Source organism: Trachypithecus francoisi, unplaced genomic scaffold, assembly GCF_009764315.1.
Source record: "Trachypithecus francoisi isolate TF-2019V2 unplaced genomic scaffold, Tfra_2.0 Lachesis_group3, whole genome shotgun sequence".
Taxonomy (NCBI): domain Eukaryota; kingdom Metazoa; phylum Chordata; class Mammalia; order Primates; family Cercopithecidae; genus Trachypithecus; species Trachypithecus francoisi.
The window spans coordinates 139,402,102-139,427,827 of record NW_022681468.1 but is presented as its reverse complement, the minus strand read 5'-3'; the positions used below and the strand labels follow the sequence as shown (position 1 = coordinate 139,427,827).

At 38.4% G+C, this 25,726-nt stretch overlaps 1 protein-coding gene across 1 annotated transcript in view; it reads right to left on the bottom strand.

Annotated features, from left to right (window-relative positions):
• TRPM7 (transient receptor potential cation channel subfamily M member 7) overlaps window positions 1-25,726 on the bottom strand; it is a 132,763-nt gene that overhangs the window by 64,547 nt on the left and 42,490 nt on the right. The window contains 10 exon segments of the mRNA XM_033190126.1: window positions 2,049-2,183; window positions 6,050-6,150; window positions 9,325-9,397; window positions 10,783-10,853; window positions 10,856-10,905; window positions 12,289-12,463; window positions 15,936-16,107; window positions 17,608-17,732; window positions 19,027-19,240; window positions 25,027-25,225. Of these exon segments, the coding sequence (XP_033046017.1) occupies window positions 2,049-2,183; window positions 6,050-6,150; window positions 9,325-9,397; window positions 10,783-10,853; window positions 10,856-10,905; window positions 12,289-12,463; window positions 15,936-16,107; window positions 17,608-17,732; window positions 19,027-19,240; window positions 25,027-25,225 (1,315 nt within the window).

The window sequence follows — 25,726 nt, the reverse complement described above, 5'->3', positions numbered from 1 at the left end:
AAAAAAGAAATATAAATAAGTATTTATGTTAACAGGGGATAAGTTTAGAAATTTTTAGTAAACATAATTGCTACTTTAATAAAAACAAATATTTTTTAAAACTCACATTTTTACATTCTAAAATACCAACACACATAAACAAAACCTCTTTAGAAAAGCTCTCTGAAGTTCTCGATAATTTTAATGTAAAGGAACCCTGAAATTAAAAAGTTTGAGAACCACTACTTTATCATGTTGCAAGCCCTTAAATGTTTTAAAACTTCATCAATAATTGATGCTAAAAGTAACTACAGTATTTTCTTAAGACCTTTGAGTTATATAATTTAAAAATTACTTGCCTTGCTAATGGGATCAATGTTTATTTTTATTATTTTACATTGCTTTATATTTCGGGGATAAACCTTACTACAGCACAATGAACAATCCTTTTAATTTTTACATCTATCCACTAGGGACAGTAAAATGCCAACAAAGTTCAATGCAAATGTGCTATACACTATTAAAAGAAAATAATGGAGGCTGGGCCCAGTGGCTCATGCCTATAATCCCAGAACTTTGGGAGGCTGAGGCAGGCGGATCACCTGAAGTTGGGAGTTCAAGACCAGCCTGGTCAACATGGTAAAACCCTATTTCCACTAAAAATACAAAAATTAGCTGGGCATGGTGGCGCACACCTGTAATCTCAGCTGTTCAGGAGGCTGAGGCAGGAAAATTGCTTGAACTCGGGAGGCAGAGGTTGCAGTGAGCCCAGATCATGCCACTGCACTCCAGCCTGGGCGACAGAGTGAGATTCTGTCTCAAAAAAACAAAAAAATGGGAGAAAATAAGATATAATACCTACTTTAAAGACATTTACAATCCAAAGGGAAAGACATAATAATTGTACTTAACTATGCCACCAAGCTTCATGGAACCAGTGGCATGGCATTTGAGCTAAGTTCTAAGCAATGAACATTTCAATAAACGGGTTATTAGTTGGAAGCAAAACAGACCAGCACTGTGAAAATAGCAGATGCTTTTTTAAAAAAAGTTTGTATTTTTGGCTGGATGCCGTGGCTCACACCTGTAATCCCAGTGCTTTGGGAGGCTGAGGCGGGCAGATTATGAGGTCAAGAGACCAAGACCATCCTGGCCAACATGTTGAAACCCCGACTGTACTAAAAATACAAAAATTAGCTGAGTGCGGTGGCACACGCCTGTAGTCCCAGCTACTTGGGAGACTGAGGCAGGAGAATCACTTGAACCAGGGAGGTGGAGTTTGCAGAGCCAAGATGGCACCACTGCATTCCAGCCTGGCGACAGAGCGAGACTCCATCTAACTAAAAAAAAAAAGTTTTTATTTTTAGTAAATAGTAGGTAGACATTCACCATCTTATTGCCGCCGTTCCCCCCTCCCCCAGGATCTGGGGGGCAATAAAAAGGCCAAGTGAGAAAAGTAGCTGGGGCAATATATGAAGATCTTTGAAAATCAAGTTAAGGATTTGGGTAGTAAACTCACATTCAACAGAAAACCACTAAGAAGGGTAGTATATCTTCAATGCTAATGATAATAAAAATTTGGAATAAAATGAGAAAGTCTTTGTGAAAAGAATAATAGGTTTTCAGGAGTCCTTTACAAAAAAATGAAAACAGTATGTAAGCTAAAAGGGGTATACCATGAGGTCAAACAATGAATGTAAAAAAAGAGCAAAAAGCAATGCATAATTCCTCCATTAGACAACAGAGTCAAAAGAAACATAATCACCCTATAATTAAGAAGTTGATCCTATAGTTTTAAAAAGGGGTGAGGGGAGGGAAAGGGAGACAGATAGGAAAGAGAGGTAAGCTTAATAGCCGTATGTGAGTATGGTGACAGGGAATGGGTTCTAAAAACAAGGAAAGGGTTTCAGACTGTAATACAACCAATCCATACTAAGACTGGCTATAATTTTTTCATATAACCAAGGAAGACATTAAGGGTTTTATCAATAGGAACGGCTATATTCAGGTAAAGTAACATTTCCCAAAAGATAAAATGTAGTCAATAAAGAATTTTAATGTAGACTTACAGTGTTGTAAAGTTCTTCCAGTCTTGGAATGGTAAGGAATTTATGCATGCTTACTCCATTTTCAATAAGAAGTTTTACAAATGCAACTCTATCCATTACAAGAGCATCAAGCATAGCTTGTTCCAAGGATCCAACCTAGGAGTATCAAATTTAATAAGTATATATTTCACATATTCTAATTATACAAACACTTTTATATGTTAAGTCCTTAGGATTTATATTTAATTTGTTCCCAACAGTTTTAGAACAAAATTAGAAAGATGCAACACAGTAAAAAGCTAGTAAGACTTAAGGTGTTTAGGGAATAGATTAAAAGACCTCTCTAGAACAACATTTCTTAAAGAATATTCCACAAACACTACTTCTGTAGGAGAATAAATGTCACATGGGGGGAAAAAACAGAATCCATCATCAATTAAATCTCGGGAAAGAATACCTTAAAGCAATGCTCTCGGTGTTTAGGGAAGGTTTTGTGGTAAGGATTACTTCAATAATTGAGTGCTGTTACTAACATTTAATGGGTAGGGTCAAGGGACATCAGAAATCAAGCAATATGCTGGAGAATTCTACTCAAAAGGAAACTATCCCGCATCCCACAAAACTTTTTATTATCCTGTTATATGTTCATGAGTGAAAAACCAGTAATTCTGCCTTACAAATGAACACAAAGTATATCATCATGGTTTTTGTTCTACAATGAATTTTCCAAAAATACAACCACCAGATAAGTCAGGCAAAATTGTACTTAGTTTTCTTCAGAACTTTAAAATAAATCATTCATCATTAGGGAAAAGAAATCACTTGACAGCAGTACAACTTATATCATTTGTGCTTAATATAACACATCTGAATCATTCAGTATTTGTAGCTGTCCTTTATATATTAAAGCCTATTTTATAGACTTCAACAGACTTCCAAATCAAATATTGGTAAATTAGTAGAGACACAAAATGTAGGTATTTCACTGAGTTTTATTAATAAAGGTTGTTTTAATATAGTCTGTATATTTTTTAATATTTTGCATATTTCTGTGTATTTTTAAAAATTTAGTACCACATTACTAAAAACATCTTTGTGGCAAAAATCAATACAAAACCACTGGTTTTTTTACCCATTATTTTCCAATCTTATTCTATCTTCAGAGGTTTAACACACAACTACACAACTTCTCTAGAGGAACTTGTATTACCATTTCTTTCTCCAATCTATCTTCAATTTACATCACCTAGCAAGGATACAGTCTTCATGATATTTTAAATATATACTTTCTATTTTTTGAGACAGGGTCTCATTCTGTCACCCAGTGGCACAATCATAGCTCACTGCAGCCTCAAACTCAGGGGTTCAAGGGATGTTCCCACCTCAGTCTCCCACGTAGCTAAGAACTACAGGTGTGCGCCCCTGTACCTGCCTTTTTTCTTTTTCTTCTATTTTTTTTTTTTTAAATAGGGACAGGTCTCAAACTCCTGGCCTCAAGTGATCTTCCTACCTCAGCATCCCACAGTACTGGAATTAAGAGGCATGAGCCACCACACCTAGGCCTATTTTAAGTATATACTGATGAAATGTATGCCTTTTACATGATGGCATTTAAAGATGCAAGGTATGTTTTCTGTGACATTTTTCAATACTCAATTCTGTCACAAGGAAAATATTTTCACATACTTAATAATAAGGCTTGATTTCCAAGAAAATAATACTTACTAGTTTTCTCTACATTAACAGGCTGTAGTTTATCATGGCATGTTACTATTATTTTACTTAAGATTATTTCCTTCTTTCTCTTATCACATACCAATAATCCTGATGTTATTACTTATTCTAACAGTAATATTCTAACATTATTCTAGTGCCCACTTGGTCTTTCTTTGTCCTACACTTGCAAAGGATGTTTATCTGTTCCCCAGGATATTTAAGTTACCAACAACATACTTGTATTAGTATGTATAACTGCAGCATTTACACTGATTCTTATTATAACTGCAGGCATCTGACTTATTATGTGTTTTATATTGCCAATCTTGAACATTTGTATACTGAAACATTTGTTTTTTATTATAAATCATTTTTTCTGTCTTATTACTGTTAGGGCATTATACATATATTCTTAATTCATATAATTATGAAATTTCACTTTAGTAGAATAAAACAAGATATAACAAAATTATTGTTTTTAAAACAAGAACATTCTATCTGTGTTTATAATCACTGCCCTAGAACAAAAACTTAATTTTCATATCTGAGGGGAAAAAAGAGACCATTTAAAAAAAAAAGTGTCTGCTTTGTAAGGAGCATTTCCTCAATCACTCAATGCATACTGAACTCCTGCCAAGTAAGAAGAAAAAAGAAAAATAACTGTTCTGCAAATTCTAAGTTTAGCAAGAAGCACAAAATCAAATAGGTAACATTATGCAGAAGAAATCCATCAGACAAACCACATATACACAGAAGATAAATGCTTCATCCAAGCCTTTACATCTGAGGAGAACAAAATCCAGTGAAATTATTCAAGGGAAAAATAAGGTTGGTTATAGCCATCATCACAAATGATTAACATTAATTTTTTTCCTCTGTAGTCCTGCAAGAGGAGAAGTGACTAAATAAACTGTTTTTTTATTGCTATATAGGAAATATACCTCCATGGTTAAAAAAAAAAGAAAAAATCAAACACTACAAAATGGTATAAAATAAAACTTTCTCTCCTCCAGCCCTCATCTCTCCAAGATGAATCCCATGTTAACAGTTTTAGAAAGGTACTATTACAACACAGTACATGTAGATATGCATGAATGTTTGTACATTCGTAAGGAGAATTTGCCACAATTAAGATCATACTGTGCATACTTTTCTGCAATTTGCTGTTTATGTTTACTATGTGGACAAAAAGGATCTAGTTCGTCCTCTGTAAAGGCTGGTAATACTTCAAGGTACAGATGAACATTTAATCTGCCCAGCCTCCTATTGATTCAGACATGTAACAAAATTTTAAGTGATTACTACATACCAAGCTGTCAATACAGTAGTCAACAAAACTGAAAAATATTCTTGCCCTCAGAAAGTTTACTTTCTAGGAGAAAGACAAACAAATAATAATAGCTACATTATATGGTTTGTCAGATGGCGACAAAAGTTAGAAAAAAATAGCAGGGAAGAATGCTGGTTTAGGGGGATGCTATTAAAATAGGGTGGACAGAGGAAGTCCAAAGAGGAGACATTTGGTTAGAGGCCAGAAAGATAGGAGGAATTAAGCCCACGTGGGTATCTAGGGAAGAATGTTAAGATAGAGAGACAGGCAAGTACAAAGCCTAGAGATAGGAGCATGCTTGGTATGTTCAAAGAAGAGCAAGAACGCCAACAAGGTTAGATAAAAAAGAGCAAAGGGGATAGTAGTAGCATGTAAGGCTCTAGATTATGCTCTAAGTAAATGGAACGTGATTCATCTCCTGTTCGTAAAAGGACAGCAAGTATGAGAGTAGTGAAACCAAAAAGTATGCTACTGAAATAACACAAAAGAAGGATGATGATAGACTAGACCAGGATGATAAAATTAGGTATTTTGAAAGTAGATCTGACAAGATTTACAGATGGAATTGGATTGGAATACATGAGAAAGAGAAAAGTAAAACACTAAAGATTCTCATCTTAGAAACTAGGAAGAAGTTGTTCCCATTTAGTAGGATGAGGAAGATTAAAAAAAGAATAGGTCTAAACATCACGAGGAATGCTAGAATGGATTCTCTTGTATACAGAGCATGAGTTCCAAAGCTTCTTTCAGTCCTAAGATTCTTAGAGATCTATATACTCTATAAAAAAATAAGGTTTTATCTAGAGGCATATATTAAATCCTAAACTGGATCAGAATGGTGTAGAAAGACTTAGCTAAACTATTTTTGAACTATTGGCAGAAAAGTAAAATGTCAAGTCAGTTCACAGTTCCCGCAAATACTTTTTTATTACTTAGTGTAATTTAATTGTATTGTGTATGTAGATTATTTACATACCAGCCACTGCTGTCCATAAACAAATACATGATTTTTGGCAATGTCAACTCTATCCCATGCCAATGTAAGGATAAGCTGGTCAAATGCAGATGCATTAGTACCTAATCGAATAAAGAAAATAGTTGACAGGTTCAATTAATTTATCTCCATTAAAAGGTGAACACTTTTTTTTTTTTTTTTTTTTTTTAAAGAGATGGGGTCTTGGTCTGTTGCTCAGGATAAAGTGCAAAGGTGATCATGGCTCACTGCAGCCTCGAATTCCTGGGTTTAAGTGTACCTCCTGCCTTAGCTCCTGAGTAGCTGAGACTACAGATGAGCACCACCACATCCAGCTAATTTTTAAACTTTTTGTAGAGACAGAGTCTCACTTGTTGACCAGGCGGGTCTCAAACTCCCGGCCTCAAGTGATCCTGCCACTTGGGCCTCCCAATGTGCTGGGATTACAAGTGTGAGCCACAGTGCCCAGCACAAACATTTATGACATCTCCCCACCATTCTTCAGTTAACTTACACAGTTGGTGTCAGCCACCATTCAGAAGTAGCCTGCCTCAGAGAGATAAGATAAGCCCCAGGGTTAAGAATTTTACCTTTCCAACTACAAACAACATATTCCCATTCATTGCAAACGTTTAGAAATGCAGAAAAATGAGAAGAAAACAAAGATGAACTGTTTCTATCACAGAGAGAGCACTATCAGGATTCTGAAAACAGCCTGTCAGGTACTTTTCTGTGCATATACAAGCCCATACATAAACTTTCCATTTTTTATTCAAAAATGGGTTCAAACTACAAAAGTGTTCAGTAGCTTGCTTTATGTACCTGGATATCGTACCTTGGTTCTTCTTAAAATTATGTATAAATCTACCTTATATATACTTAGGTGAGCCACAATTTATTTAACAAATACTTCAAATGGTAGATATTCAAGTTATTTTGAATTTTTTGCTGAGTATGTTTTTTGTGCACATGCTTGATTATTCAAATAGGATGATATTCTAGAAGTCAAATTACTAGGTACAAGGATATATACTTTAAGGTTTTTGATACACTCCAAAATACTTCAGATCGCTTCTACCATCTACCAGGGGAGGGGTACAAACATAACCATTTCTCCATGTGTCATGGAGAGGGGAGTTTCCTTCTTTTCTTTTTTGAGACCAGGTCTCTCCCTGTTGTCCAGGCTGGGGTGCAGTAGCGTGGGCTTGGTTCACTGTAACCTCTGCCTCCTGGGCTCAACTGACCCTCCCACCTCAGCCTCTCAAGTAGCTGGGACCACTGGTGCATGGCACCACACCAGGCTAATTTTTGTAGTTTTTGTAGAGACAGGGTTTTGCCAAGTTGCCCAGACTGATCTCAAACTCCTGGGCTCAAGCGATCTGCTTGTCTCAGCCTCCCCAAAATGTATTACTGTAACATTGGCCATCCTTCCATATTTTCTCTAAGTATTTGGATTCCTCTACTAATTATCTATTACATAAGTTCTGACCCATTTTTCCACGAGGTAGTCATCTTTTTCTTATTAATTTTTAACACTCTTTTTGATCCCTCCACTTAACATTTCTACTCCTTAGTTTCCTCATCTATAAAATGAGTAAAACCACAGGAAATCTGATTCGTAGGAATAAAATGAGATAATGTAAACCACTTAAATACAGTGGTTAATACACAGAAAGGTACATGGTAAATAATGAATATGGTACTTTCTTTTTAACCTTTTTATTTATTTATTTATTTTTCTGAGACACAGTTTCACTCTGTCACCCAGGCTGTAGTGCAGTGGTATGATCCTGGCTCACTGCAACCTCTGCCTCCCAGGTTCAAGCAATTCTTGTGCCTCAGCCTCCAGAGTAGCTGGGACTAAAGGCTCCCACTACCACCCCCGGCTAATTTTTGTATTATTAGTAGAGACGAGGTTTCACCATGTTGGCCAGGATGATCTTGAACTCCTGACCTCAAGTGATCCACCTGCCTCAGTCTCCCAAATTGCTGGGATTACAGGTGTGAGTCAGCCGACGCAGCCTTATTTTTATGCAATTCCATTTATTATTTTTTTTTCCTTTTTGGTAGGTTTCCTATCACTTGTGATCTCTTGATACCATGATCCCAGATGATATAAATATATTTTATCACAGTATTTTTAAAATGCTTAATGTATTGGCAATTTATTATGGTCTAATATGCAAGAAAATTCTTGTAAATAAAAGGACAGTATCCTCTTAATGTGATGGGTTCCTGCATATCACTCCACACTAACTTTCAGGCAGACAGATGGGATACTGTCATAGTTCCTAATTTCTGAGAAGATATTTCACTATAATGTTGTTGTATCTGTTGGATGTCTTTGGGGAGACAATGAGAGGATCAGTGTGTGTGTGTGCTTCAATCCCTTAGTCCTAGAAGATACCACTAGCTTTCAAACTTTCCCTTCATAATGAAGAGAGCATGTTTTAAAATCCTATCTTTAAATTCTATCAACTAATGCTTTATAACCTTTAAACACTTATTTTTCAGTTGATTAAGAAAGTGACACATTTTTATTTATTTTTAGAGACAGGATCTTGCTCTCACCCAGGCTGGAGTGCAGTGGTGTGATAATGGCTCACTGTAACCTCAAACCCTAGGCTCAAGCAATCCTTCCGCTTCAGCCTCCTGAACAGCTGGGACTACAGAGTGCACACCACCATGCCCAGCTAATTTTTGTTTGTTGTGAAATAGGGTCTTGCTCTATTGCCCAGACTGGAGTACAGCGGCATGATCACAGCTCACTGCAGCCTCAACCTTCCAGGCTCAAGTGATTCCACCTCAACCTCCCAAGTAGCTGGGACTACAGGCACATGCCACCATGCCCAGGTAATTTTTAAATTTTTTGTAGAGATGGGTCTATCTTGTCTAGGCTGGTCTTGAACTCCTGGCCTCAAGTGATCCTCCTGCTTTGGCTCTCAAAGTGTTGGGATCACAGGTGTGAGCCACCGTGCCTGGCTCAGGATGTTAGACATTCTTAATAGGACTATTAAATAGGTTTGGTGGCATAAACCTTGCTAAAAACTTTTATTTTTTAAATTCTACAAGATTAAATCAAAAGTTACCTTACTGCCAAGAAAACCAACATTGTATTTTTCACAAAGAAAAATGACTGAAAATTCACTTTGCAAGTATTTAGCCATGTTAAATGTTTCTATATTTTACAAACATACACATATACACATACACACACACACATCCATACATAAAATAAATAAAAGGTTTTACAAATAAAAAAGTTCTTAGAGGCTTACCTTTAAGCAGTGCAGTAAGTATTGCTACATCTATATCTTGATGTTCATCTGACCCAATATGGAAAACAGTGATCTATTTAAAGATAAATTCATAACATTATGCCTTTCTATTTTTAAAACAAAGGCATCATAAGACCCAGTAATATCAAACTCTATGGGGGGGCAAAATACATATATATGCATCTAGGAATCTATGTATTATGTATACATAAACATACATACACATAATATATTTATGTATACAGTTAGTAACTTTATTTCAACCAAAAAAACCAAAAAATTTTAAAAACTTTATCATTTACCAAATAAAATGGCAAAAATACTAAAAATATTTGCTTTCATATGATATTCTGACCTATCTTATGGCCCTTACTAAAGTAAGAAATTTAGGGGCTGAGGCAAATAAATCCTACAGTTCCTTCCACAGAATGAACATTTACATGTTCACATAATGTATGTATTCTTGAAAGATAAATGTTTGTTTCGGTCAGTCTTTTTACTGTAAATGTCCTTAAATTACTTGAAACATAGCACCATTTCAGAAATTGTAATTTAATAACATTTTTCATAAAGTGAAAGATGGCCAGGCCCATGGCTCATGCTTGTAATCCCAGCAATTTGGGAGGCCAAAGTGGGTGGATCACCTGAGGTTAAGAGTTTGAGACCAACCTGGCCAACACAGTGAAACACCGTCTCTAGGGAAAATACAAAAATTAGCCAGGCATGATGGTGTATGCCTGTAGTCCCAGCTACTTGGGAGGCTGAGGCGGGAGAGAATCGCTTGCATCCGGGAGATGGAGGTTGCAGTGAGCTGAGATTGCACCACAGCACTCCAGCTTGAGCAATGGAGCAAGACTCTGTCTCAAAAAACCAAAAACCAAAAAACAAACAAACAAAAAAAACAAAGAAAAGAAAGTGAAACATTATTATAACCGCAATACAAAATTTTTGGCCAACTTTATTTCATAGTTTACAAAAAATTGCAATGAAAAATACAGCAAATCAAATCATGTTATATATCTATTTATAGGCTTGCTAAAAAATTTTTATCTCTGAAAACTTAAGCCCATGTTTACATGACTGAAACAAAGCAGCACTGATCTTTAATTTAATAGGCTTAAGCACATTAAAAATTTTTTTCAAAATATTTTATTACAGAAACCATAAACAACTCTTTATAGTTCTTCCTTGGTACCAAACATTATCTGTTGAGACCTAGTTACTTTTCCTAAAACTTTTCCTAAAACAGAAGCACAAATACACAGTCTCAATACCGTATAAAAATCTACAGGCCTCCTTCTATGATACCTCTCAACTTGAACAGACCAATAAATGACATATTTTTACAGTTAATAAAGATTTCAAAGTTTAAAATCCAAATACAAACAAACGTATTTCACAAATTTAGAATGTATTTTGAATGAAAGAAAAAAGGCCTATCAGCTGAAATCCACTCACAAGCTCCTTTCTTTTCATGCACTCCATCAGTGTTTGAAATAAATGAACTGCTTCATTCTGGCCAAAGTTAATGTTTTTTTGATAGTGGAAATAATATCAGGCTCTGCTGCATCAGGAAGATTCCTGGAATAAAAGGAAACATAATTCACTGATTTCATCTTCCATTATTTGTAAGATCAACATGAAGTACAGGTAGATTCATGTAAGACCTTTGAAAACAATGTATTAACATTACATACTTCACCTTGGGTGGGATTATTTTCTACTTCATGAGACTCCCAACACAAATCTTAGAAGGAAAATAAATGAAATGGAGTGATTTTTCTCTTTGAATTACTTTGTGAATTTTATCAAAAAGTATATGTGGCAATATCAGTACTCACATAAGATATTGTATAAAAATAATTTGAAGATATTATGATGTATAAACTAGTATTCCACCACGATGTTCTTAAACATAGGCACTCACATTTTTCTTTTTTGAATACTTAATACATTTTCATGGCTCAAAAATATAGCAGAAAATATAAAATGCTAAAATATTAAAATTAATAGTGAAAGTCTCCTTCCCACTGTCTTTCATCTGCCCAGTTCTATCACAACTATTTTCAGGAATCATTTACTTATATAACTTTCCAAGATATCTTTCTGCATATACAAATAATTATCCCCTCTCCTTTTATTCTATATAAAAAGTGGCACAATATATATGCTTCTCTGCACCTTCCTTTTTGCATATACATATTTTGGTAATCTCCTCAAAACCATCCTTACTCAGCTATAAACCATTTCTTTGTATAGATACACCATAACTAATCTAGTCTTCTCATGTTCTATTCTGTTTCAATCTTTTACAAAGAACCCCGTAATGAGTAGCTTTATACATACATTATTTCACAGATGTACACCTGTAGGAACAATTCCCAGAAATGAAACTACTAGGTTAAAAGATAAGTGCCTCCAGGTTTGATAGATCTTACAAAATTGTGTTCCATGAAGATGGTTTTAATTTCTTCCAATAACATATGAGTCAGGCTATTTCCTCAACGCTTAACAAAGTATTGTATTAAACTTAAAATTTTCATGTTCAAAAAACACAGGAAGGAATCCAACACTGTATTCTAAATACCACAAGCCACTTTAATAAATTAATTAAAATGGGCCAGGCACGGTGGCTCACGCCTGTAATCCCAGCACTTTGGGAGGCTGAGGTGGGTGGATCACTTGAGGTCAGGAATTCAAGACTAGCCTGGCCAAGACAGTGAAACCCCATCTCTACTAAAAAAAAAAAATACAAAAATTAGCCAGACATGGTAGTTCATGCATGTAATCACAGCTACTTGGGAGGCTGTGGCAGGAGAATCGCTTAAACCTGGGAGGCGGAGGTTGTAGTATACCAAGACTGCACCATTGCACTCCATCCAGGCTGGGAGATAGAGCAAGACTTCGTATCATAAATAAATAAATTAATTAATTAAATAAATTAAAATGTTGTCATACACTTACCCTCCTTCTTCTGTTTGTTTATGAATATATGCTAGTAGATCTGCAGCTCTGCCTGTTCCTTCACATACAACTACTGGAACAGGGGGGCTTTCCTGAAGATATTCAAGAACTGTGAGGATAACATTTGGCCCACCCTCAAATATAAGTGCTACCACAGGGACACCTTGGCCAATCCCTAAAAAGAGCAAAGTTAAATTAAAAAATTATTTAATCACAAGCAAGTTTCTTTCCAAGAAAAAAAATTAGGCAAAATACAGTACTCTAATTTCAGATTTTACTGAAAAAAAAATTAAAATAAAAAGTAAAAACATAATTTCTAAGACTATGTTGACTTGACTTTAAGCACACCACTTGATATCAGTTCACATAACTACATTAATAATGAATACTTTGTCACTATCTTTTTTTTTTTTTTTTTTTGAGACGGAGTCTCGCTCTGTCGCCCAGGCTGGAGTGCAGTGGCACAATCTCAGCTCACTGCAAGCTCCGCCTCCCGGGTTTACGCCATTCTCCTGCCTCAGCCTCCCGAGTAGCTGGGACTACAGGCGCCCGCCACCTCGCCCGGCTAGTTTTTTGTATTTTTAGTAGAGACGAGGTTTCACCCTGTTAGCCAGGATGGTCTCGATCTCCCGACCTCGTGATCCGCCCGTCTCGGCCTCCCAAAGTGCTGGGATTACAGGCTTGAGCCACCGCGCCCAGCCACTTTGTCACTATCTTAAAGGTTGTTCTCTAAATGACAAAAATAGAAAATCCAATATATAATAGACATCAAATAATGTATATATTCACTACTTAAAAGTAAAAATTTGTTTTCCATATTTTATTGAGCTCTTGATGAGAAATGTAAAACACTAATTTTTTAGTTTGCTTTTTAATACATTAGTTGAACTTCTCACATGGATTTTTATTCGTTTTTAAAACATGTATTTCTGATTCCAAATGAGACATTAAAATAGAAATTAATGATAGTCTTGGCCAGGTGCAGTGGCTCATGCCTGTAATCCCAGCACTTCAGGAGGCCAAAGCAGGCGGATCACCAGGTCAGGAGATGATCCAGACCATCCTGCTAACACAGTGAAACTCTGTCTCTACTAAAAATACAAAAAATTAGTCAGGCGTGGTGGCACGTGCCTGTAGTCCCAGCTACTCGGGAGGCTGAGGCAGAAGAATCACCTGAACCTAGGAGGCAGAGGCTGCAGTGAGCCAAGATCATGCCACTGCACTCCAGTCCGCTGACAGAGTGAGACTCCATCACACAAGTAAATAAATAAATAAATAAAATTAATGACGCCACATGAAAGGTTTGTAAAAAAGAAAAAAGAAATGGCTCATGTCTGTAATCCCAGCACTTTGGAAGGCCCAGACGGGCAGATCATGAGGTCAGAAGATGGAGACCATCCTGGCTAACTCAGTGAAACTCCATTTATACTAAAAATACAAAAAAGTAGCCGGGCATAGTGGCAAGCGCCTGAAGTCCCAGCTACTCGAGAGGCTGAGGCAGGAGAATCGCTTGAACCCAGAAGGTGAAGGTTGCAGTGAGCCGAGATCAGGCTGCTGTACTCCAGCCTGGGCGACAGAGCAAGACCGTCTCAAAAAAAAAAAAAAAAGGACGGCTGGGTGCAGTGGCTCGTGCCTGTAATTCCAGCACTTCGGGAGGCCGAGGCAGGCGGATCATGAGGTCAGGCGATCAAGAACAGTCTGGCCAACATAGTGAAACCCCCTCTCTACCAACAATACAAAAAATTAGCTGGGCATGGTGGCGAGTGCCTGTAATCCTAGCTACTCTGGAGCCTGGGGCACAAGAATCGCTTGAACCTAGGCGGCGGAAGTTGCAGTGAGCTGAGATCGGGCCACTGCACAACAGCCAGGGCAACAGTGCAAGACTTTAACTCAAAAAAAATTAAAAAAATAAAAAATTAAAGAAGAAATTGATGACAGTATTACATAACTGGAACTGATCAATAAAATTCCAAGATCTCTAGAAGAGCAACAGAAAAAAATTAGTGAAGAATACGAATTTTTGCTTTTACAGTAACTTGTGGCACTGAGAAAAAGAAAAAAACAAAAGGTAACTATAGGACTATAAACAATTCTTTTTTTTTTTTTTTTTTTTTTTTTGAGGCGGTGTCTCGCTCTGTCGCCCGGACTGGAGTGCAGTGGCCGGATCTCAGCTCACTGCAAGCTCCGCCTCCCGGGTTCACGCCATTCTCCTGCCTCAGCCTCCCGAGCAGCTGGGACTACAGGCGCCCGCCACCTCGCCCAGCTAGTTTTTTGTATTTTTAGTAGAGACGGGGTTTCACCGTGTTAGCCAGGATGGTCTCGATCTCCTGACCTCGTGATCCGCCCGTCTCGGCCTCCCAAAGTGCTGGGGTTACAGGCTTGAGCCACCGCGCCCGGCCGACTATAAACAATTCTTAACTTTTTTTTTTTTTTTTTTGAGATGGAGTCTTGCTCTGTCACCCAGGCTGGAATTCAGTGACGTCATCTCAGCTCACTGCAGCCTCCACCTACTGGACTCAAACAATTATCCTGTCTCAGCCTCCCAAGAAGCTGGGACTACAAGCGCACACCACCATACCCGGCTAATTTTTGTATTTCTAGGAGAGACAGGGTTTCACCATATTGGTCAGGCTGGTCTAGCACTCTCGACCTCAGGTAATCCACCCACCTCGGCCGCCCAAAGTGCCGTGATTACAGGCGTGAGCCACCATGCCCAGCCCATTCTTAACTTTTAGCAAAAGCTTTGACTCCACCATAATCTATAAACACTGTTCTGTAGTTTTTTAATTTCTATTTCACTTTGTCACAGAGCTCAACTTCTTGGGGTCCTTAGGTTACAAATTTTCCTCTATTTGAAATAAAAATGTAGATGTTGAACCGGAAAATTCAGACATGGTTAGAAAGGAAAATCAGTCCCAGGAATACAATTTTTAAGACACATTTAGCCAAACAGTGATACTCATTTCATAAATTTTAAGCTGATTTATTTCTTTCAGTGATTTTTTTTCCCTTTTAGTTTTCAATTTTGAATTTCACAGCCATGTATTGTAATAAATCACACGTTAAGAATATTTATGGGCCAGGCGTAGTGGTTTACGTCTGTAATCCCAGCACTTTGGGAAGTCGAGATGGGCAGATCATGAAGTCAGGAGATCAAGACCATCCTGGCTAACACAGTGAAACCCCGTCTCTACTAAAAATACAAAAAATTAGCCAGGTGTGGAGGCGGGCACCTGTAGTCCCAGCTACCCTGGAGGCTGAGGCAGGAGAATGGCATGAACCTGGGAAACAGAGCTTGCAGTGAGCCAAGATTGCGCCACTGTAGTCCAGCCTGGGCGACAGAGCAAGACTCCGTCTCAAAAAACAAAAAAAGGAATATTTATGAATTCCTTGGGCTGAAATGGAATTGCAATAACAGAACTTCCAATGAACCTTTTTTGGTTTTAGCCTTGATAACCGAGTACCCAATTTTGACCTCTTTTCCTTGGTCTTATCATTTTGTCTAAGATTAACCACTGTTGGTTGTTTCACATGTTATCTCGCTATGTAAGAAAGAGCACTTCAAAGAACATTCTGCCTTCTTTGAATTTAGCTATTAGTACAGCCCAGAACAATTTCAACAATAACAAATTTATGAATTCACTTACTAGCATGAATTCTTTGCTGATTAATAGTTTTTTCAAGTTCTCTTCTCAGTCTGACTTCTGCCCCATACTTCCCAACAGTGCCATCATCCACCAATATAAAATGGGAATGTAGATTATTCAAAACATTCAACTTGCTCAGGGGGTTCAGTAAGGTTTGATAAGGAGCAACCACCTAAACAACAGCAAACAAAAGAGTTAGTGAGCAGGATTAAATACAATATGATGTAAAATAAATTTTGAAATAATCCGTAAAGACAAGAAAGAAGTAAAATTCTATTTTACACGCAGAAATACGAAATCATAGAGAATGTATCAAAAAGCATAAGCTTTTAAAAGCAACTGAAGATTAATCAATAATGGGTTGAAATAGTATCTTGACCCATACTGCGGAATTACGTATTTCATCATCACATGCAAAGACAGAAGCAGTAAATAAGTAAATAGTGCAAACAAACTATTATCAGATTATTAAGTGAATAAGCTACAACATATAAAAGATATTGTGGCCAGGCACAGTGACCCATGCCTGTAATCCCAGCACTTTGGGAGGCCGAGGTGGGTGGATTACCTGAGGTCAGGAGTTCAAGACCAGCCTGGCCAACACAGTGAAACCCCGTCTCTACTAAAAACTACAAAAATTAGCCAGGCGTAGTGGCGGGTGCCTGTAATCCTAGCTACTCAGGAGGCTGAGGCAGGAGAATCACTTGAACCCAGAAGGTGGAAGTTGCAGTGAGCCCAGATCGCACCACTGCACTCCAGCCTGGACAACAAGAGCAAAACTCCAACTCAAAAAAAAAAAAAAAAAAAAAAAGACACGGTAAAAAACAATAAAATATCATATTTTAGCCATGAGTAGACTCTTTAAAACTGACATTAGAAATTTAATAACACTTGAAAGTGATCGTTATAATTCAGTAATTTTATGTATGTATGTATGTATGCATGCATGCATGTATGAGATGGAGTTATGTTTTGTCACCTAGGCTGGAATGCAATGGGGCAATCTCGGCTCACTGCAACCTCTGCCTCCCAATTTCAAGCAATTCTCCCGCCTCAGCCTCCCAAGTAGCTAGGTGGTAAAGGCCACCACATCCAGTTAATTTTTGTATTTGTAGTAGAGATGGGGTTTCACCATGTTGGCCAGGCTGGTCTCGAACTCCTGATCTCCAGCGATTGGCCCACCTCGGCCTCCAAAGTGCTGGGATTACACGCATGAGCCACTGCACCCAGCCAGTAATTCTTTTTAACAGTCTTGATAAATATCTATAACCAATTCACAAGTCTTTAACCTATTCAAACAAAACACTAGGATTTAACTCCTATTCCCTATTCTTAGTGAGAATAAAATTAATTCTCATGTCACGTAGTCATTAAAAATTAATTACAAAGACTAGCATATATGGAAAATGTGAAATAATTTTATACATAAAAGACGGAAAGCAAAATGTGCCAACACTATAACAGCATTTATATTTATGAACTTATTTATAGTTATGAATTATTTATATTTATTCATTTTCAAAAAAATCAGAAGTAAACCTCAGGAAAATACCTTTTAAACTTAATTTGAAAAGTATCATATAATCATGAATATTTTAAACTGGCACTATTCTTACTATAATTTTGTTTATATATAATTTCAAACATAAGACATTTTAAAAATAATTCTTACATCTCTCCCAACAAGATCATTTCTGTTTTCAATCACTCCCCATGGAGCTATTCCGATAGTGCAAATCTTTCGAGATGATCTGGAAGCATGTTCTTTGAGGGCATCTCCAACATGTTTTGCCACACCTGCTCATAAAAAAAGTTTACTCATTTTGTTTTTTTATTTTCTTAAAGACAGGGTCACCCAGGAAACAGTGCAGTGGTGCAATGACAGCTCACTGCAGCCTCAAACTCCTGGACTCAAGCGATCCTCCCTTGTGAGCCTCCCCAGCAGGTGGGACTACAGGTGCATGCTAAGGCAATCGGCTAATTTTTTTTTTTTTTTGGTAGAGACAGGCGGGTCTTGAACTCTTGGGCTCATGCCTCAGCCTCCCAAAGGTCTGGGATTACAGTCTTTATTGTGTTCAGAACAATCCTGTGCTCAATCTGTACCACTGTAATATGTGATATATTTCTTTACACATACAAGATATAACGCAACAAAGTCATAACAAACTTAAAACAAGGTCATAGCCAAACCTACAAAAGAATACACAAGGACCAAAAAGGAACAAAAACCACTAAACCCCACAATATCAAATCACTACAAATGCCAGAAACACATACAACACTTTTTTAATGTTACTAGGTCTAGTCCGTTTTTGCATTTCTCCTCTAAGTAACAGTAGGTTTTTTATTACTGCTCTACACATCATTTAGAAAAAATTAAGAATGCAGCTCCGTGGCACAGGACCATACGCAAAACACACACACACACACACACACACACGCAATAAACAATGACGAAAGTCTACTTCGGTCAAAAATGAGAGAGAAAAGTATAAAAGGCAGTTCCAAAGAGCATATAACTCCTCATTATCACTTCTTTTTCAGGGAGGGAGTCAGGGTCTCACTCTATTGCCCAGGCTGGACTGTAGTGGTGTGATCATGGCTTGGCTCACTGCAACCCTGACCTCCTGGGCTCAAGTGATCCTCCCACTTCAGCCTCCCAAGTAGCTAGGATGGTAGGCACATACCACCATGCCTGGCTAATCTTTTTTTTTTTTTTTTGTAGAAAGTGTCTTACCATGTTGCCCAGGCTAGTTTTGAACTCCTAGGCTCAAGTAATTCTCCCACCTCAGCCCCCCAAAGTGCTGGGATTATAGGCATGAACCACCATGCCTGGCCCATTATTACTTCTTATGGGCTGTATTGTGTCCCCTAACTTCCAATACCACAAAATATGACTGTGGTTGGAGACAGGGCCTTTATATATGTGATAATACCTCAAAATATTACTGTACTGGGAGGCAGAGGTTGCCGTGAGCCGAGACTGTGCCACTGCACTCCAGCCTGGCAACAAGTGAGAGTCTGTCTCAAAAAAATAAATAAATAAATAAATAAAACACACTAAATAAAATTGGTATAATCATCACATTACCTGTGTTTACTCCTCCAGTTAAAATCCAGGCTCCGGTTGTAACTGCAGCTTTAATAAGACCTTTTCCAAGCAACTGCTTGATTCGTGGGTGAAGCTCAAATTTCTGCATGCCCCCATGTACAGAGATAACAAGTTTGGGTAATTCCATTTGCCATTCTTTAAGCAGAAGTTGCAGAATGACTTCAGGTTTGGTGTCATATGATAGCCTAACATACTAGAAACAGATTTTAAAAGGCCAAAATAATTGAAAATGTTCACAGGTTTCATAATGTGACATTATATGACTTTGGAAAATTTTATATGAATCAGATTATGTAAAAAGAGATTTCACAGGCTATTTTCAATATATTTATACTACAAGGAATAAGCAATAGCAAATGATTTTAAAGTTGAAAAAAATAATTCGGTGAGATCTAAAGAAATAGTAAAACTAACTTTTAAACATTTAGACACAAATGTTACTCTTTCCGTTTAAACTCAATTACCACTGACCCAATTTACCAAGGTACCTGCAGTATTTATTGCCTTCTTTAACTATGACTACACAGTGAGTGAGAAGCATTAAGACTGGCTGAAGAGGATCGGAAAAGGAAAAAAAGGGAATTATGGGAGAAAAAATGGAGGCTTCTAAGGCTCTTGCTACGAAAAGAGACAAATACCGAATTATCTGGTTTGGCAATGATCTAGTCCAAATAATGAATTGCGACTATGGAGTAAAATTTTAAAAGATACATTTAATATAGATGATTATTTTCTTTGCTGTAATTAACTGGATTTGATCAGACTGAGAAATAATCAGAAAATCATAATCAACATTTCATGGTGTTCGGATGGATTCTCCAGTTTAATTTTTGAAAACACCTTTCTATAGAAAAATAGAAAAAAAAGGCCGGGCGCGATGGCTCATGCCTGTAATCCCAGCACTTTGGGAGGCCGAGGCAGGCGGATCATGAGGTCAGGAGATCAAGACCATCCTGGCTAGCACAGTGAAACCCCATCTCTACTAAAACATAGAAAAAATTAGCCAGGTGTGGTGGTGGGCGCCTGTGGTCCCAGCTACTCGGTAGGCTGAGACAGGAGAATGGCGTGAACCCGGGAGGCGGAACTTGCAGTGAGCCGAGATCGCGCCACTACACTTCAGCCTGGGCAACAGAGCGAGACTCCATCTCAAAAACAAAAAAAAAAGAAAAAGAAAAATAGAAAAAAGAGCTATTGTGTGTGAAATAACTTCTTCTGGTTTGAAAGATTTTAAAAATTAACTTCCTGTTTAAGTGATACCACAAGACATACTTGCTATACTCACATTAATTCATTCTCTTGGCCTAAAGCACATATATGAAGTAGCTCATAAGAAACTTCAAATATTCAGACATTAAGACATTTAAAATCATCTATAAGAAACCTTATTCCCATATAAGGGAACAAAATTTCCTTATATGGGAAATGATGTATTTCCCATTCCTTTACAAAGACCAAACACCACTGAAAATCTCAGTACTGACAAACAAATGAAGCCAAGAGGCCAGGCACAGTGGCTCACGCCTGTAATCCCAGCACTTTGGGAGGCCGAGGCAGGTGGATCACCTGAGGTCAAGAGTTCGAGACCGGCCTGACCAACATAGTGACACCCCGTCTCTACTAAATACAAAAAATTAGCTAGGTGTGAGCGCTTGTAATCCCAGCTACTTGGGAGGCTGAGGCAAGAGAATCCCTTGAACCCGGGAGACAGAGGTTGCAGGGAGCCGAGATTGCGCCATTGCACTCCAGCCTGGGCAACAAGAGTGAAACTGCGTCTCAAAACAAAAAAAAAGCAAAAGAAATGAAGCCCAAAAAATCCCAGAATTCCATAAAACTGAGAAGACGACTCCGGAGTCCCTTAAGAATACTTTGGTTTTGTTTTGTTTTTTTGAGACACAGTCAGGTTCTGTTGCCCAGGCTGGAGTGCAGTGGCGCCACCTCAGCTCACTGCAGCCTCTGCCTCCCAGGCTCAAGCCATCCTCCCACCTCAGCCTCCCAAGCAGCTGGGACTACAGACACACGGACCCTGGATGGCTAATTTTTTTTTTTTTTTGTATTTTTTTATACAGACAAGGTTTCACCATATTGCCCAGGCTGGTCTTGAACTCCTGGGCTCAAGTGATCTGACCACCTCAGCCTGTCAAAGTACTGGGATTATAGACACATGGCACCTAGCATGGCTAATTTTTTTTGTATTTTTTGTAGACACAGGGTTTCACCATGTTGCCCAGGTTGGTCTTGAATTCCTGAGCTCAAGTGATCTGCCCATCTCAGCCTCCCAAAGTGCTGGAATTACAGGCATAAGCTACCAAATCAGACAAAGAATGTTTTGTAAATAGGATTTGTTTGTTTTTGTTTTGTTTTGTTTTTTTGACAGAGTCTCGCTCTGTCGCCCAGGCTGGAATGCCTCCTGGGTTCAAGAGATTCTCCTGCCTCAGCCTCCCAAGCAGAGTAGCTGGGATCACAGGTACGCACCACTAGCCCCAGCTAATTTTTGTATTTTTAGTAGAGACAGGGTTTTGCCATGTTGGTCAGGGTGGTCTTGAACTCCTGACCTCAGGTGATCCATCTGCCTTGGCTTCCCAAAGTGCTGGAATTACAGGCATGAGCCACCGCGCCCAGCCGGATTTGTTCTACAGTAAGTCTTTCTGTATCAGTTTTGTTTAACTCATTGTTATATTTGGGCACATAAAGTAGTATTAGAGAAGCAGTCTAAAGTTAATGTTTTAATACTATATTAGAAATAAATGAGAAATTCCACTTCCTACAATGATAGGCTAGGTTGGTTTGGACATACTCTGCTCCCAAGAACTAGAAAAACTAGAAAAAAGAAGAACACCTGCATGAAGACATGAGCAGGTGGCCGAGCATGGTGGCTCACACCTGTAATCCTAACACTTTGGGAGGTGGAGGCGGAGGCAGGTGGATCACTTGAGGTCAAGAGTTCCAGACCAGCCTGGCCAACATGGTGAAACCCTGTCTGTAATCCCAGCTACTCGGGAGGCTGAAGCAGGAGAACCTCTTGCTCTTGAACCCAGGAGGTGGAGGTTGCAGTGAGCTGAGATCGCGCCACTGCACTCCAGCTTGGGCAAAAAAAAGACACTAGCAGGGTACAAACACAGTGAGAATTTGTAGGATCGGGATCCAGGAGAAAAGAAAAACTTGGAGAGATGATAAGCTCACTGTTTGGCACAGTTTTTTCTCATCAGAACACGGAGGCAGGCAGAACAATGTAGAGGTTAAAATGGTTTTTGTTGTTGTTATTTGTTTTACAGGCAAGGTCTGGCTGTGTTGCCCAGGCTAGAGTTTGGTGATATGGTCCAGGGCTCACTGCAGCCTCGACTTCTTAGGCTCAAGTGATCCTCCCGCTTCAGCCTCCCAAATACCTGGGACTACAGGCGTGTACCACCATGCCTAGCTAATATTTTTGAATTTTAGTACAGACAAGGTCTCACTTTGTTGCTCAAGCTGGTCTCAAAGTCCTGAACTCAAGTAATCCTCCTGCCTAGGCCTCCAAAAGTGCTGGGAGTACAGGCATGAGCCACCACGCCAAGGTTAAAATGTTCAAATCTAAATAAATAATAACTATATTTTAGGGGTATAAAATAAACCAAATTAAAACTTACGCTGACAAGAGCACGTAAGTCTTAAGAGAAATAAATGCAGTTTCAAATCTTCCAAAGGTGCCTGCATTGTTGAAAAAGTGGTAAAGGACTAATTTATAGTACAGTCATGTGCCACACATTTTGATTAATGACAAACTACATGCATACATGCAGTGGTTCCATAATATTATACCATACTTCTGTACCTGTTTCTTGTTTAGATATATTTAAACACATATTTCCCACTGTGTTACACCTGCCTACCATATTTAGTACAATAACATGCCATAGAGGTTTATAGCCTAAAAGCAATAGGCTATACCATATAGCCTAGGCATATAGTAGACTATACCATCTAGGTCTGAATACACTCCATGGTCTCCATGGTGCTAGCATAACGAAATTGCTTAACACATCTCTGAGAACATATCCCCATTCTTAAGTGATGCGTGACTGCACATAACAAGTTAAAAAAATGCATTTTATTGGCCAGGCGCAGTGGCTCACGCCTGTAATCCCAGCACTTTGGGAGGCCGAGGCGGGCGGATCACGAGGTCAGGAGATCGAGACCACTCTGGCTAACACGGTGAAACCTTGTCTCTACCAAAAATACAAAAAATTAGCCGGGTGTGGTGGCGGGTGTCTGTAGTCCCAGCTCCTCAGGAGGCTGAGTCAGGAGAATGGCATGAACCCGGGAGGCGAAACTTGCAGTGAGCCAAGATCGCGCCACTGCACTCCAGCCTGGGCGACAGAGCGAGACTCTGTCTCAGAAAAAAAAGAAAAAGCATTTTATCACATTTATTATAGTATTATTTTTCTTTTTCCTTTTTTAGAGACAGAGTCTCGCTCTGTCGCCCAGGCTGGAGTGCAGTGGCGCAATCTCGGCTCACTGCAACCTTCACTTCCAAAGTTTAGGTGATTATCCTGCTTCAGCCTTCCAAGTAGCTGGGACTACAGGCTCGTGCCACCATGCCCATCTAGTTTTTGTATTTTTAGTAGAGATGGGGTTTCACTATGTTGGCCAGGCTGATCTTGAACTCCTGATCTCAGGTGATCCACCCGCCTTGGCCTCCCAAGTGCTGGGATTTCAGGCATCAGCCACCACGCCCGACCTGTAATATTCTTTTTCTAAAGAATAGAAAAAGAGGCCGGGCATGGTGGCTCATGCCTAAAATTCCAGCACTGCAGGAGGCCAAGGCAGGCAGATCACGAGGTCAGGAGGTGGAGACCATCCTGGCTAACACAATGAAACCTCGTCTCTACTAAAAATACAAAAAATTAGCTGGGCATGGTGGCACACACCTGTAGTCCCAGCTACTCTGGAGGCTGAGGCAGGTGAATCGCTTGAACTCAGGAGGCGGAGGTTGCAGTGAGCCGAGATCACACCACTGCACTCCAGCCTGGGCAAAAGAGTGAGATACCATCTCAAAAAAAAAAAGAAAGAAAGAAAGAATAGAAAAAGAATGTATAGTAGGCCTTTTGTATCCGTGGGATCCACGTTTATGGTTTTAACCAATGGTGAATCAAATATATTCAAGAAAAAAATATGAGCCTATACTAAACATGTATAGACTTTACTTGTCATTATTCCTTAAACAATGCAATTAAACAACTATTTACGTTGTATCGGGCATTTTATTAATTTTTTTATTTTAAGTAGAGATAGAGTCTCACTATTTTGCCTAGGCTGGTCTCCAACTCCCAGCCTCATGCCATCTTCCCATCCTCTAAAAAGTGTTGGGATTATAGGCGTGAGCCACTGTGCCTGGCCTGTATTAGGTATTATAAGGAATCTAGAGATGATTTAAACTATGTAAGAGGGTGTGCATAGATTACATCCACATACTATGGTATCTGTAGACTCTGGTATCTGAGGGAAGTCCTGGAACCAAGCCCCACGAAGGATGACTGTATAAATAATATGCTAATAAAGGAGTAAGAAAATAATAAAAAAAATACTTATCCAAAATAATACAAGAAAAAAAACAGAACAAAGAAAAAAGTGAGACAAATAGATAACTAATAACATAATGGTAAATTTAAATTTAAATATACAGCAGACAACTTTTTTTTAAAAAAAAGATACCTCTTAAACGTAAAAGGTTAAAACCAAAAAGGAAGAAAGATGGCTTAACTATACTGATTCCAGAAAAAGCAAACCATGTCAAGAAAAATGACGAGAAACAAAATACATTTTATAATAATGAAAGGTTCAATCCACCGGAAAGATACAATTCTATATTTGTATGTACCTTTGTACTTTAAAATATGCAAATACATTACTGAGACCAACTTTTTGTCAAAGTTGCTACACAAATTGTGATGTTTATTATTTAAATAACAACATAAATGAAGAAAAATCCAATATGTGACATACCTTAGCTCTGTAGGAATGAGAACCCCCTTGAAAATTTATGACTCCATAAGCATCCGTTGGGCTCTGTTCTGTATGCTTTTCCACAGACCATTCTTCTACTGCCTGATTAAAATGGTCACCCAATTTCACATCTGAGTATTTCATGGCAAGACTTGCAGTAAAACAAGCATGTTGCTTGACCAAGCGACCACAAAAACACCTAAAAGAAAAAGGTGAGATGATTAAAATACCTTTCAAAAAATTAGAATGAAAAAATGAAATTAAAAATGAATGAACTGACAAATAGTATGAAAAGCTTTTTGATTTTAGGATATCTATATATTAATACCTTCATTATAGCACTGAAATAGTATAATTAGTCTAAGATGAATTCATCATCTGAATTTAACGTGAGGCATCTATAAAACAAGGTATAGGCATATAACAGAATAGCATTTACACCGGGTGTGGCTCATGTGGGTAATTCTAGCACTGTGGGAAGCCAATGCTGGAGGACCTCGAGGTCAAAAGTTCAAGACCATCCTAAGAAACACGACAAGACCTTGACTTGACAAAAAAGTTTTAAAAATTAGCCAAGTGTGGTGGCATACACCTGTAGTCCCAGCTACACAGGAGACTAAGGTAAGAGGCTTGCCTGAGCCCAGCAAGGATGCAGTCAGCCTTGGTCACACCACTGTACTCCATCCTGGATGACAGAGCA